General features: G+C 29.6%; 2 protein-coding genes and 2 non-coding genes across 4 annotated transcripts; 3 read left to right on the plus strand and 1 right to left on the minus strand.

The window, feature by feature from the left end:
- The first annotated feature begins 90 nt into the window (after positions 1 to 90).
- LOC108457797 (receptor-like protein 9a) lies at positions 91 to 2,245 on the plus strand. The gene is made up of 3 exons (XM_017756944.2): positions 91 to 376; positions 450 to 1,343; positions 1,458 to 2,245. The coding sequence occupies exons 1-3, from the start codon at positions 91 to 93 to the stop codon at positions 2,243 to 2,245; spliced, it is 1,968 nt and encodes a 655-aa protein (XP_017612433.2).
- An 80-nt stretch (positions 2,246 to 2,325) lies between these two features.
- TRNAE-CUC (transfer RNA glutamic acid (anticodon CUC)) lies at positions 2,326 to 2,398 on the plus strand. Its single transcript has one exon. It is a non-coding gene; the product is annotated as a tRNA-Glu (tRNA).
- A 4,464-nt stretch (positions 2,399 to 6,862) lies between these two features.
- On the plus strand, positions 6,863 to 6,935 carry TRNAE-CUC (transfer RNA glutamic acid (anticodon CUC)). The gene has a single exon. It is a non-coding gene; the product is annotated as a tRNA-Glu (tRNA).
- Positions 6,936 to 7,323: 388 nt separating this feature from the next.
- Positions 7,324 to 13,222, minus strand: LOC108459379 (serine carboxypeptidase-like 34). Its single transcript, XM_017758740.2, has 10 exons — positions 12,629 to 13,222; positions 10,692 to 10,799; positions 10,211 to 10,306; positions 9,866 to 9,958; positions 9,329 to 9,417; positions 8,797 to 9,090; positions 8,582 to 8,718; positions 8,379 to 8,471; positions 8,193 to 8,301; positions 7,324 to 7,631 (listed from the first exon to the last, which is right to left on the minus strand). The coding sequence occupies exons 1-10, from the start codon at positions 12,909 to 12,911 to the stop codon at positions 7,482 to 7,484; spliced, it is 1,452 nt and encodes a 483-aa protein (XP_017614229.1). The 5' UTR covers positions 12,912 to 13,222; the 3' UTR covers positions 7,324 to 7,481.
- Between the last annotated feature and the right edge of the window lie 327 nt (positions 13,223 to 13,549).

Genomic DNA, 13,549 nt, shown 5'->3' on the forward strand with positions numbered 1-13,549 from the left:
CAATATGAACATTTTTTCTACTTACAATGGTATGCTGTTATTGTTTATAATAATGATACCTGCTGCAACATTGGATTCAACCATGGTTGTATGGATGAGGAGAGGACAGCTCTTCAAGAAATTACAGAATCTATGATCTATGGACATGATTCTAACGAGTATTCATATCGGTCCAGATTCTTTGATGATTGTTGCAGGTGGGAAGGTGTTCATTGTAGCCCCACAAACTCTCAAGTGATTGGAATTTATTTCTACTTCATCAAGAAAGATAGTGAAGAACAGTGGTTTCCGGATATGAGTTTATTTTCTAAACTCAAGCAGTTGCAAGAATTGCATCTCGTAGGGAACAATATTGGTGGACTGGATAATCCTGAAGGTAAGTTTCTCACTTATGCTTTAATCAGTGGCTATTTTTGATACTTTCTTAAAACTATCCCTGATTTCTGCAGCAATATGTGAACTTGCTAACTTACAACGGTTGGATCTTTCAATTAACTCAATTGAAGAAGAAGTACCACCTTGTTGGGGCAACATGCCATCGCTTCGAACTCTAGACTTGTCGAAGAATGAGTTCCGGGGAAAGCTTACTTCCATCCTTGCAAATATATCAAAAAACATTGAAGTCATTGACTTTTCTCATAACCTTTTCAAAGGTTTTGTGCCCTTTTCCATCCTTGCAAACCTTTCCAACCTCAAACATCTAGGTCTTTCCTACAATTACCATTTAGAAGTTGAAACAGAAGATCCAATTTGGCACCCTTCTTTCCAAGTACAACATTTGCTTTTGGCTGATTGCAATCTGAACCATCAGAGTGGTAAAGGAATTCCTAGGTTCCTTTCAACACAATATAACCTGCAAACCTTGGATTTATCCAGTAACTCGCTGGTTGGAAATTTTCCTACTTGGCTTTTTCAGAATGTTTCTTCTGTATTAAGCCTGAGAAGCAATTGCTTTGTTGGTCAATTCCCTGAACAGCTCCAATCTACACTGTCTACGTTAGATATCTCTGACAATCATTTTGATGGCCATCTGCCATTACACTTTGATATAATTCTCCCTCAGCTGTTTGAATTCAATGCCTCCTCCAATCAATTTTCTGGCAATATTCCCCTTTCTGTAGGTGAATTGAAACATTTAGAAAGGGTAGACTTGTCTAACAATCGCCTCTCTGGACCTGTCCCTGGTGGTCTAACCCAAAATTCAACATTATGGTACTTGAATCTCTCAAACAATAGCTTGGAAGGTGAGCCGCTTGCTGTAAATTGCAACATGCCAAAATTGCATTGGTTGCTGCTTCACAATAATCACTTTGTGGGGGAATTTCCAGCTTGCTTGTCCAACAGTTAGTCACTAAGACTGATTGATGTAAGACATAATGATCTCTCGGGAACCATCTCAAGTCTATCAGTTTTGATGCAATTAGGAGCATTTCTTGTGGGTGGGAATCAAATTTCAGGACATCTTCCCAAGGAACTATGCGAAATGCAAAAGTTACAGTTCTTGGATTTCTCAAACAATAGATTCTCGGGGAACATTCCTCCTTGCCTCCATAAAAGTTTAGTATGGAAAAACAAGATCCAAGCAAACTCATGGGTCCCTATTGATTTCACCACCAAAGGTATTTCACGTTTGTACCAGGGAATTCCCCTTACTCTAATGACAGGGATTGATTTCTCAGTTAACACATTGGTTGGGGCAATTCCACAAGCAATTGGTGAACTATCAGAGCTTCATTCTTTGAACCTCTCAAATAATCATTTAACAGGCCATATTCCAACATCTTTCAAAGAACTCAATAATTTGGAGAGCTTGGATCTTTCCCACAACAATCTGACGGGACATATACCTCCTGAAATCTCCCAGATGAGTACTCTCTCAAGGTTTTCTGTAGCCTTCAACAACCTCAGAGGATCGATCCCATCTAGTACGCAATTTTCAACATTCTCTGAAAGCGACTTCGAAGGCAACCCAGAACTTTGCGGTGAACCACTACAAAGGAAATGCTCGGGAAATGACGATGACGACGATGGAAGAAAAGAAAACCCCAGTGAGAAAGCAGAGGAGAGGGTGTTTGATAAGCCCTTGATTTTCTTTTCATTTGTGTTTATATCATATAGTTTGGGATTCTGGGGTTTCCTTGCACCACTTTACATCAGTGCAAAATGGCGGAGAAAATACTTTGCCACCATTGATGGATGGATTGAACATCTTTTCTACATAATGTATTTCAAATTAGGCACTTAGCAGCAATCTGCAATGAGATAAACTTGTTTGTGCATGAGTAATTGGAACTTTTACTATCTATTGTATGAGAGCGTTAGCACTCCGTTGTAGTCTAGGTGGTTAGGATACTCGGCTCTCACCCGAGAGACCCGGGTTCAAGTCCCGGCAACGGAAATCCCTTTTTGTCTTTTTTTTTTCTTTTGGTAAATTTTTTTGTTAGTCCTTATACTTTGATAAAAATTGAGATTTAATCCTTATGCTTAAAAGATTAAAATTAAGTCTCCTAATTTCCTGATTCAAAAATCTCAATTTAATCATTATGATTATAAAGACTTTCCATCAACATTCATCAATTTAACATGTTAGTTAGATTGTCCTCATATCACGTAGCTTACTATTGATGAAAGTAAAAATGCTACGTTAACAAATTTTAATTGGAATTTCTAAGACAATAATGATTGAACTATATTTATTAAATAGAAAAACATAACTTGGCTTCAATTTCAAATATAGTGACTTTGATTCATCGATTATATGGATTGGTGAAAAGAAAATAGAAATTGATTATTTATATAAATTAATTTAAATTATTTTTGTATGTAAAATGATGTTAATGTAAAATGATGTTAATTCGATTATGTTGTTAATGGTTTGTGAAATTTTAATCAAATTAAAATTTCATGTATAAAATTACATAAAATCAAAGTCTATGTCTGGCATTGCACATTGCATAAAAAATTATGTATAATTTTGATATTTATCCCTAATTTATTATATCAATATTTTCAATTGTCACTTCATTCTTCGATCAAACACTTAACGGCAATTAAGGAAAATTGACATAAAAAAAACAAAACAAAACAAAGCTGATTAGCTAACTTACCATTTTGAAAGTTTTAAAAGTTGAGTGAGCGATAAAAAAACTTAAGCATAGTTGGTATATTGCAATATAGTTTACCCGACATTTTTCTTTTATAACTTATTTTTATTTTATTATTTGTTACCCCTACCTTGATTGAGGTATGTAGCAACATGAGGATCAACTGGAGAGGCCCACAAGCAACCCTAATCTTGTACTGTCTGAATTGCCACTTAGTGATCGACTATTGCCATGCCTCGTACCCTTTCATAGGAGGGATAGTTCGTCCTTAGCAACCCGGTTGAATCCTCTATAAGTCATCTGTTACTAACAAGTACACTCTCCTTGAGAGAAAACTATCCAAAAATTTTCACTCACCTATAAAGCACAAAAAAAAAAAAAAAGGACTCTCCTCTGCAAACAAATCCTAAGATGTTAAAGCCCTTATCCTTCTCCTCTCCTCTCCATTAATTTTTAATTGAGGTAAATTTTTGGTTTAAACAAATGTCTAAGGTCTAAATTCAAATATAATATAAATATGAAAGTATGAAAATCAAATTCATATTTTTAATAAAAATATTTATTTTAACTTCTTGCTATTAGTTAGTCCATATTTTTTTTATTTGAAGCAAGTTGATGGCTTAAAATAAGTTTTATTTTATTTCATTTTATGGTTTTATACATTTAAAAATGAAGAGAAAGAAATAGTTTAATTATAGTAATGACCTCAACATTTTGTGAAAGTTTTGAAATTAAAGTTTCATTTCTTTATTTTATTTATCTTATATTATATAGACATTTATATAAATATATTCATAATGTTTATATAAAAATATTGTTTGCGCAATGCACGAGTATGAAACTAGTTATTTGTATATACAAGAGATGGTGAAATGGTGCTACGTCTTTAGGATGGAAATTTATCACTTTCTTAAGAATATAATCAATTGGAATGTAGTTTTAATGTTTGGTATTTAAATTTTTATTTACTTTCATTAGAATGTATTTTTCTATAAATATGACAATGTAATATTTACGAAATAATGGGAAAATTACTTGTTCAAGATAAAATTATTATTTTTAATTATTAATTTTTATGAATAATAAATAATGTATTATATTTTAACATATTTTATATATGTTCATTCTCCCAATAATTAAATAATAATAATTTTGCCTTGCACAAGTAATATATTTAAATTATTTATTATATTTTGAGATTTTAATTTTTTGAGATTTTAATCAATACATATAAAACTTCAAATGTCCTTTTAATAATTTACAAAATTGAGTCAAAATTAAAATGTCATATATATAAATACACCAAATAAAAATTCACATTACACATTTTGAAGTTTATGCATACTTTTAATATTTATCCTTATAAAGTAATTTAAAGTTATTAAATATAAATCCAAATAATTGGTTATATTTAAAAATTAAAATTTTATGAAATGAAAATAAATATGTTATTAAGTCAATTAAATGCATAAAATAGAAACCAAATTCAAGAAGTAAACAAAGTATATATATTATAGAAAATATTTTAAAATTTAATGAATCACATAAAATATTAAATATAAATATATGTAAATATTTTAAGATTTATGACAAAAATATTAATTTAGAAAAGAGTTGAAAATATGCTGGTTCTTATATTTATGTCAAAAAATAGATAGGTGCCTTTATTGTATTCCGTTGTAGTGTAGGTGGTTAGGATACTCGGCTCTCACCCGAGAGACCCGGGTTTAAGTCTCGGCAACGGAATTTTTAATTTTGGACCGTTTTTGACTTTTTTGGTGCTCTTTGGGCTTTTCTGCTCTGTTAGTTTGTGGATGTATCCATTTCTTTTAAGTTAAAATATGCCTATTGTCCTTGTACTTTACAAAAATAAAAAAATTAGTTCTTGTACTTGTATTTTCAAGGAATTTAGTTCTCTACGTTTCATATTTCAAAATTCAGGTCCAACTTTTAATTCCGTTAAATTTTTCTTGTTAAATTCAAGTTAATAATATTTTTAATTATATGGTTACCAAGTGAGTAGTTTTTTTTTGTTTTTTTCAAAATGTCATAGTAGTTAATGTAACAAAAAATTAACAATGTTAATAATGGAACTTGAATTTTGAAATCTGAAAAGTAGAAAAACTAAATTCTTAATTTTCCAAAAGTACAAGGACTATAGGTGAAAAACTAAATTCCTAATTTTCCAAAAGTACAAGGACTATAGGTACATTTTACAAATTTTTTTATTGTTTGAAAGAAACTGAAAAATGGTAGAAATTTTCAAATTTACTATATTTTGATGCATCCATTTGGAAATATATATATATCTACCCATAGTAGCGGACCATAAATATTAAGTGCATGAAAATTACAAATTATATTTATAATTTTATAATAATGTTTTTGTAGATATGTAAAGTCACTCATAAGCTTTCACAAACAATACATTCTTAAATTAAATAAATATTTATTCAAAATTAATATTTATAAAGTCATAAAATTATTCAAAACACCTATTCATGTAATATATAAAGTTATAAATATAATTTTACGTTTTTAGTTTTGTATTTGCTAACAAAGCTTTTACATTTAATCAAACGATGTATTTGTGCAATAAATTATAAGCAATTAATTTAAGCGAATAGTTGAAGGAAATTAAATATTTTCAAATTTTAGTTTTGCCGATTGAGTCTTATATTGATTGGCATCAATATTGTTGTCAATGTAGGAGGACATAGGTTCGAGTACGTTAAAGCGCATTACCCTCCTATTTATATAGGTTGAAAAGGAGCTATGAGCAGCTCTAGGATTATATAAAAAAAAAACAGATATGATTAAAACCTATAATAAGATTATTAAAACAAACTTTAATTTTAACTTATAATGTAATGCACAATTAATTCCTATTTATTGATAAAATATTTATAATTGAGAAAAAATATTCATACTAATGCATATAGATATGCCAAAGACAAATCAATTAATTTTTTAATTTTTTGTTATAATATGAAATACTTAAAAGAGATAATAAAATGTTTTATCTCTGAGCTTGGTAATTAGATAATAAAATGTTTTATCTCCGAGCTTGGTAATTAGATGGACTTTGGTACTTATACTTTTTTGTTCATTTTGGTCTTTGAATTTGACAACTAGATTCATTTTAGTCCCTAGATTTGAATTCTATCAAGATTTAATTATGTGATTAGTGTTACTGAAATTGGACCAAATCGGATGGGCAAAGAATTGATCAATATAATCGTTCGAACAAAATGATTGAACCGATTGACTTGGAAACTACTTGAAATTGATAAAAATAAAAATTGAGACAAAAATTGATGGTTGAACATATTAAACTTGTTTATTTTGTTTTATATTTTTATGAAATTTTAATTAATTAATTAATCATTATTAGTTTGACGGTTGAATAAAACTAGTGGCTTGACTTGTTTAATCACTAGTTTGATTATTAAAACACTGATTGTAACACTTTAAAATTGTGCTACTTCATCAAACTTTTATATTTTTCAATTTTAGTGACCAAAATCAACCTAATTATCAAATTTAAATACTAAAAAATAAAAAATCTAATTATTAAATTAACAGTCAAAATTATCTCTACTAATAATCAAATCAAGTCAAAATAATGAACTTTATGACAAATTACGATTTTTAAGGTTGAAACCGTTCAAATATACAATGTTCTATTAATCTAGAAAAGAGGTGAAAGTATGTTGTTATTTGGTTATGGATATTAAAGTAGCTACCATTTTTCAAAATCCGTTGTAGTCTAGGTGGTTAGGATACTCGGCTCTCACCCGAGAGACCCGGGTTCAAGTCCCGGCAACGGAAATTTTAATTTTCCCTTTCTGCAATCTTTATTTTTACTTTGGGCTTTGCCTGGCACTTTTTTTTACTTTGGGCTTTGTCTGGCACTTTTTTTTGTCTTTGTATACAATGCCATTTCAAATAGAGTTTGTTTGAAACATCCACATAAACTTTAAATTTTCTTTTTCAGAAAAGGAAAATCAATTTATGTGATAAGAGTGGGTTAGTTTTGTTTTCCTATTATATGTGTAAAAGAAAATATTTATAAAGAAATATACATAGAGATAGTCCAAATTTTATATTGTTATTGCTTAGTGGTGTTTGGAATTATGCAAACATGGCTTCCTTTTCAACATAATAAACCAAACTTTAATACATCTCACAATTCCAAATTCCCTGTCTGCAATGTTGATAGATAGAAACACTGATGTATATATAATAAATTTAAACTCAAATGCATTGACATATGTTGAAAGCTAATGGTTTTGTTTACAAATGAAAACTAAAGTTTCTCAGATTTCATTTGCCTGTGAAAATGAAAGCAAGAACAAGAAAAAATAAACACAATTTCTAAAATGGTGTAGGTGGCAATTTCTTATTGGCCAAGAAATGCCTCACTAGTTGAAGTGCCTGACTGGGTTTAAAAGTTGGCACTTGATGACCTGCTCCTCTAATTGTTACAAACATAAGCCCTTCATATTCAATCGTCCACCCACCAACCTGTGAAAATAAAATTCAATATATATATATATATATATATATATTATGATTGTTGTGAGGATCAAACAAGGTGGAGGTTATGACGGTGATTGGCGGTTCGCTTTGCTTAAGGCAAGGTGGAGTCACTATAAATGGTAGGTTAAAGAGGTTAGGTTTGAAAGACGATGTAGAAAGAGCGAGAGAGATCCCCCTACCATATGAAAATAAAGGGTTTATATGCCCACAGCTTGAATCTCAAGATGCTATAGGTTAATTAATTACCTTGCTATAATAGGCCCAAGTAAGGTAGCAAGGGTGGCAAATGGACATACTGTCAAACATCTCAGATGAAATATGACTGTTAACATCATAAATGGTTGTATAAAGTGGGCTCTTGTATAATTTAGTGCTCGAGGAGTTTCCCAAGAGGTTTCTCGATGGATTTTCTTGATGAATTGTCATGAAAGGTTGGCTATGGAAAGTGGATATTAGGAGTGATGACGAGGAGTGAGAATTTCAAGGTGTAAGGGTACAATATATATATTTTCATGTGAAACAATGAAGTAGAGAAGCATGTATAACCTGTTTGTGGTTGGTGTACCAAGGTGTCCAATCTTCAATTATTTTTTGCCCTAACTTGTTCAGGGTTAATCTAGTTGCAGTCACTGGAATTCTTCCATCGGTATCTCCACTGCAAATACAAAACCGTGCATTTATATCATGTTCGTGTTGTTATTTCGTGTTTATGTTGTATAATCATATCGTTACCTGAAAACCCAAACACGGATACCTCCGGCTATGAGCTTTTTAAGTGTAGGAAGCATAGAAGATGGTGCATCACCCCAAGTTTTTATAATGTCACTGCGGACAAAGAAAGACAGCCTCATACTTGATGTATTTTCACATGGTTGTTGTTGATGTCCCAAAACAGACATCAGTGTTCAATGATTGTGGATTTCAATTAATGGTACCTGCAATGAGTCCATGGATAGGAGATGTTGGTTACGTTGGCATGAAGTGCTTGTTGAACATCAGGCCTATTTAAATAAACTTCAGTGTAGTCCGATAAACAAGGATCGTATCCCGCCGGTCTCGTATGCCATCGGTCCTGGAGAAAATCAGATTCAAATTTAAATCAAGACAGTTTACCTATGTTATTTAAAATCGGGTGTGAGAAAGAGCTTACGAATTTGGAAAATATCTGTGGGGCAATGCCTTGAATCATCGGCCGTTGTCGGTTATAACTAGAGCTGGAGTTACTGTTACAAGTGGGAGCATACAAGCTGTACATGTCTATGATGTTGTAGACATCAAAGTAAGCCTGCATGGCTTCATTACAACCATTAGTTGTGTTTGGAGTGCTGAAATTACATTTGATATTGATGTTGTTGTAAACTCCATCGGATATCACTGCATGATCCCATGCATAATCCACCATTCCAGTTTGATCCGTTTCGTCGTCCATCAACGCGTTCCCAATCTACATAAAATTTATTAGTGAATTCCGTAATTTAAAATGATTGGATGAATCAATTGAATTAAAGTTTCGAATTTATATAAACGGTAAAAGTATCATGAAGAGTTCTATACTAGGAGTCAAATTATCTTTTGTCCCTTTAATAAAACAATAAACAAATTAGTATTAAAGAGCAAATTGATTTGTTCTCCTAAAAATTAGTGTAATTGATAGAATAACCGAAATCAATTAAATTCCTTACCATAAATCCCTTAAAATTAATGTAATCTGACTTGGGAACAATCTTGTTATTGTCAAAGATAAGTTCAGCTAGCTGTGGAACATAGTGCCCTGAAAAAATTCATTATCCAAATTATGAGTTGGGAATACAGATATGTGTTTGAATATTAATAGGATTTTATTGAATATAAATGTTTTGGTAAAAAAATTATTAAGTATTTTTCAATTTGAAATTGAGTAAATTAGTTTTAAGTAACTTGATGTTTACATATTTTATTAATTTGGTATTGATTCTAAAAATTGAACAAATTTACCCTCAATATTTACAAAAATATTATGGGCTAAATTTGTTAAATCATGATTAAATTGATAGAAGATGCAAAATATGAGAGCTAGATCTATTATTATATCAATCAAATTTATGTAAAATTGACGAAAAATATTAACAATGTAATTAATTGTTCACTTTCAAAAAAATTTAAATTATTCTATTTTTTTAAAGACACTAATTTACAAATTAAAAAATAAATGAAAGGAGAAGTTTGTGATATATATATACCAGCATAGCTTTCACCAGCAATGTAGAAATCATGGGACTTGAACTGTGGGAATCTTTTGAACCAATTGACCAGAAATATGTAGGAATCCTCAGCTAAGTATCCAAAGAAAATAACATGGAATTAATGACGACGAAATTATATTTTTTAAAAGAGATTTAGGGTTTGTCTAGATGAACGTTTATTTTTAATATAGTACGTTTAATATTTTTTTTATTCATATTATAATATCTAATCTTATTACCATAGTTGTTTTTATACTAAGCGCACATAAATATACTACCCATCCAAAGGGCTTTAGATTTTTGTCTTTTACAATAAAAAAATTAATGATAATTTATATTTACCTGTGATTTTATCACCCAGTTGATTGATATCACTGCTTGTGTTGGTATAAGAAAATCCAACACCAACCGGAGATTCAAGAAACAATAAGTTGGCAGCTGGTTCACAAACAAACTATCAATTATTCACTGCATTCAATTTAATCATAAAAAAATTAAATAAACTAAACTTGTTTGAGTCAAACTTAAATTGACCTATAATTAGATCGGCCCTAAATTTATAATAAACTGAATAAATAATTCAAAAATTACCCTAAACTTTAAAGTAACTAAAATCTAAATTGATCTTAACTCGTAATTATCTTATCTAAAATACTCAAATCTTGAATCTAAATAATCTAAAGTCAAAATGATTACAATATGAAATGATCCGAAATTGAAATTAATTTAAACTTGAAATCAAACTCTCGTCAAATTAACCATTCTATAATAATTGAAAATAAGTATCGAATATAAATATATGTTGAGTTTGGTTTTTATATACCTTTATTCCACCTATGCGGATTAAGCTTTAGGGTTTGTTCATCTTTCTGAGTGAAGAAAGGTCCCAACTCCTCTGCTTCTCCATATCCAATGGATGAACATCCAGGACCTACCATTTTAATTATTTTAAGATTTCGACAAAGAGTAACCGATATTCACCATTTAAAAATTAATAATTAAAATAATAATAATAATAATAATAAGGAAACAACCCATAAATGGAAATAAAAAAGGGAAAACAAAATAAAGATTGAGAATGCTAAAAGACGAAAAAAAGAGCATGAATGGTAGTTAAAAAGATGGTAGAAGTCAACATAGTTATAATAAGGTAGTTGAATCAGAATAATCATATTCAAGAAATCCATGATGATTCGGTTTGACAGCTTGTGAAAATAGATTAAAGGGTGTTATACCTACATATTCTTATTATTATAATATTGATCTTTTTAACTTCGCCAACTATGCATGCATCTTTATATATATATATATATATATATATATATATAGGTTAAAATTCAAAGTAAAAGAAATAAATTAGAATCTCGATTGAGTTTTATTTCAATTGATATAAACATTGTTGTTAATATAGGAGGAAGTGCGTTCAAGTGGGCTGAAATACATTATATTCAGCCTATTTATGGATTGGAAAAGAGTTATATTATATTAAAAAAAACATATACGATCCAAATCTACAATAAGATTGTTTAAAAAAGAAAAAAAATTAGAATCAATTATACCTATTCATGAGTTAGGTTATCCATTGAAATCCGATGGTCTGCTCGAAACTTGAGAGGTTTTGAGTAAAATTATTTAGCCCAAAAACTGAGTTTGGGCAAAAAATTAAGCCCATTTTAAGTTTGCATTACTTTATATTATGTTATTTTTAGATATCATGTAATTTATAACACATAAAAAAAACCTATACTAAATATATAATGTTACTCTAATTTAAACATTAAAATAATGTTAAGATGACTATATAAAAATTTAATAAATAAAAATATATAAAATTATTAATATTAAATGAAAATAATATAATTTTTTAAAAATAATAAGGACGAGCTTAAAATGAGCTTAGGTTAGTATTTTATAAATATGAACAAATTTAGATAAAATAAGCTTATATTTTAGGCTAAACCAAACTTTAACAAATATAAAATTTTAGGTTTAGCTTAACTAAATTCAATTCATAACGTAATTTTTTTTTTGTTTTGTTTTCTCATGACAAATTATATATGCCGTGTCTCTTCATGATGAGGCTGAATTATCCAAAAAAAAATTTTAATTATTAAATATTAGGAGGGATTAAAATGAAAATTTTGTATTTAATTTAGAGACTAAAATCCTTAAATTAAATTATTATTTTTGGGAAGAATGTCTACTCTTCTTGTCGCTCTTGTGTCCAAGGGTGACCTATATGGACTAAAATTTGAATAAAAATTTTGTGAATTCAATCCAATATGACTAAGTTTGAATTAATATTTAATAATATTTTAATTAAAATTGAATATAAAATATAAATCTAATTTTTTTAATGATTATTACAAATTAATAAGTAAATAAGCATGTTAATTAGAGAATGTTGAATTTATATATTCATATATATGGTTAAGAGGGACCAATTTGAAAAGAATATATATGGAGAATGTGTAAAGGGAAAAACCAATTTTCATCCAAACAAAACAAGTGACAAAAGAGTAGGAAAAAAAGGTTGAAGATGACAATTCAATCCAATATGAATATATATGGCCAAACATTAGAAGATGGTAATGGTGCAAAAGGCATGAAAATGACTTGGTGAATAAATAAAAAAGTTTAAAAAAATCCATTATTAAACAGAATCTTTTCGATTCACTCGTTAAATCTCTATAATTTTATATTAGTTAAAATCGAATTAATCAAATTAAAAAAAAAAAAAAAGTTAAAATTTTTGTTTACCTCCATTGAGCCATAGCAAGAAAGGCTTTTTCTCAGGTTTGCTGGTGGCTTCAAAGAACCAATAAAACAGGGCTCGACCATGACTCTCGTTCACCGTCACGTACCCTGCATATTGCTTGAACTCCACCGCCGGTTGTCCTGGAAGCCCCACCACCCTGTCCGCTTCTTGCTGCCGTAAAACATCGCCATGGCTCAGTTCACGGCCGTGCCTCGACCCTTCACTGTTCACACTAAGCAAAACCAAAACAAAAAAACCCAACCAAACCGCTGCATTGGAAGCCATTAGAGATCCCACTCCCCTTCTTCTTCTTCTCTGTATATAAATTTATCTCAACTGTGTGGTGGTAAGATATGTGTATATAATATATGTATATATATGGAGAAAAAGATATTCAGATAATCAACGACAGATAAGAATCATCTGTAATTAGTTGAGGGCTTTTTTTTAATGAAAAAAAATCATACTTAATTATTATTTTTAATTCAGGGACTGAATTATATAATTGCTTGGACGGGAATTTTGGGAGTATATGGAATGGGATATTGGGAAAGAGAGGGCCGGTTTTGGGTCAATTGCTTTGAATGGAAATATTTGACAGCTTTTTTGCAATTTTATAAAATTTAACCTTTAATTAGGATCTGTGATTTCCTTAGAAGCTAAACTAATTTGGTAATAAAATAATATACATGTTGAATCTTTTTATATATATATATATATATATATATATATATTATATTCTTCATATCTGTTTTATTATTTATGTTCAGGGTTCGAGATTGTTTCTTTTAACAGTATCGTCTTCAAGATTTAAACCTGAATCCTCCCAATATTCTCCCGCTACATAATTTTGCCATGTTTAAGTTAGTATGGAATTGGGAAGTTCTTTTTATTTTCCCACTACTATTATGTTAGTTTAGTTT

The sequence above is a fragment of the Gossypium arboreum genome, chromosome 4 (genome assembly GCF_025698485.1).
Source record: "Gossypium arboreum isolate Shixiya-1 chromosome 4, ASM2569848v2, whole genome shotgun sequence".
NCBI lineage: Eukaryota > Viridiplantae > Streptophyta > Magnoliopsida > Malvales > Malvaceae > Gossypium > Gossypium arboreum.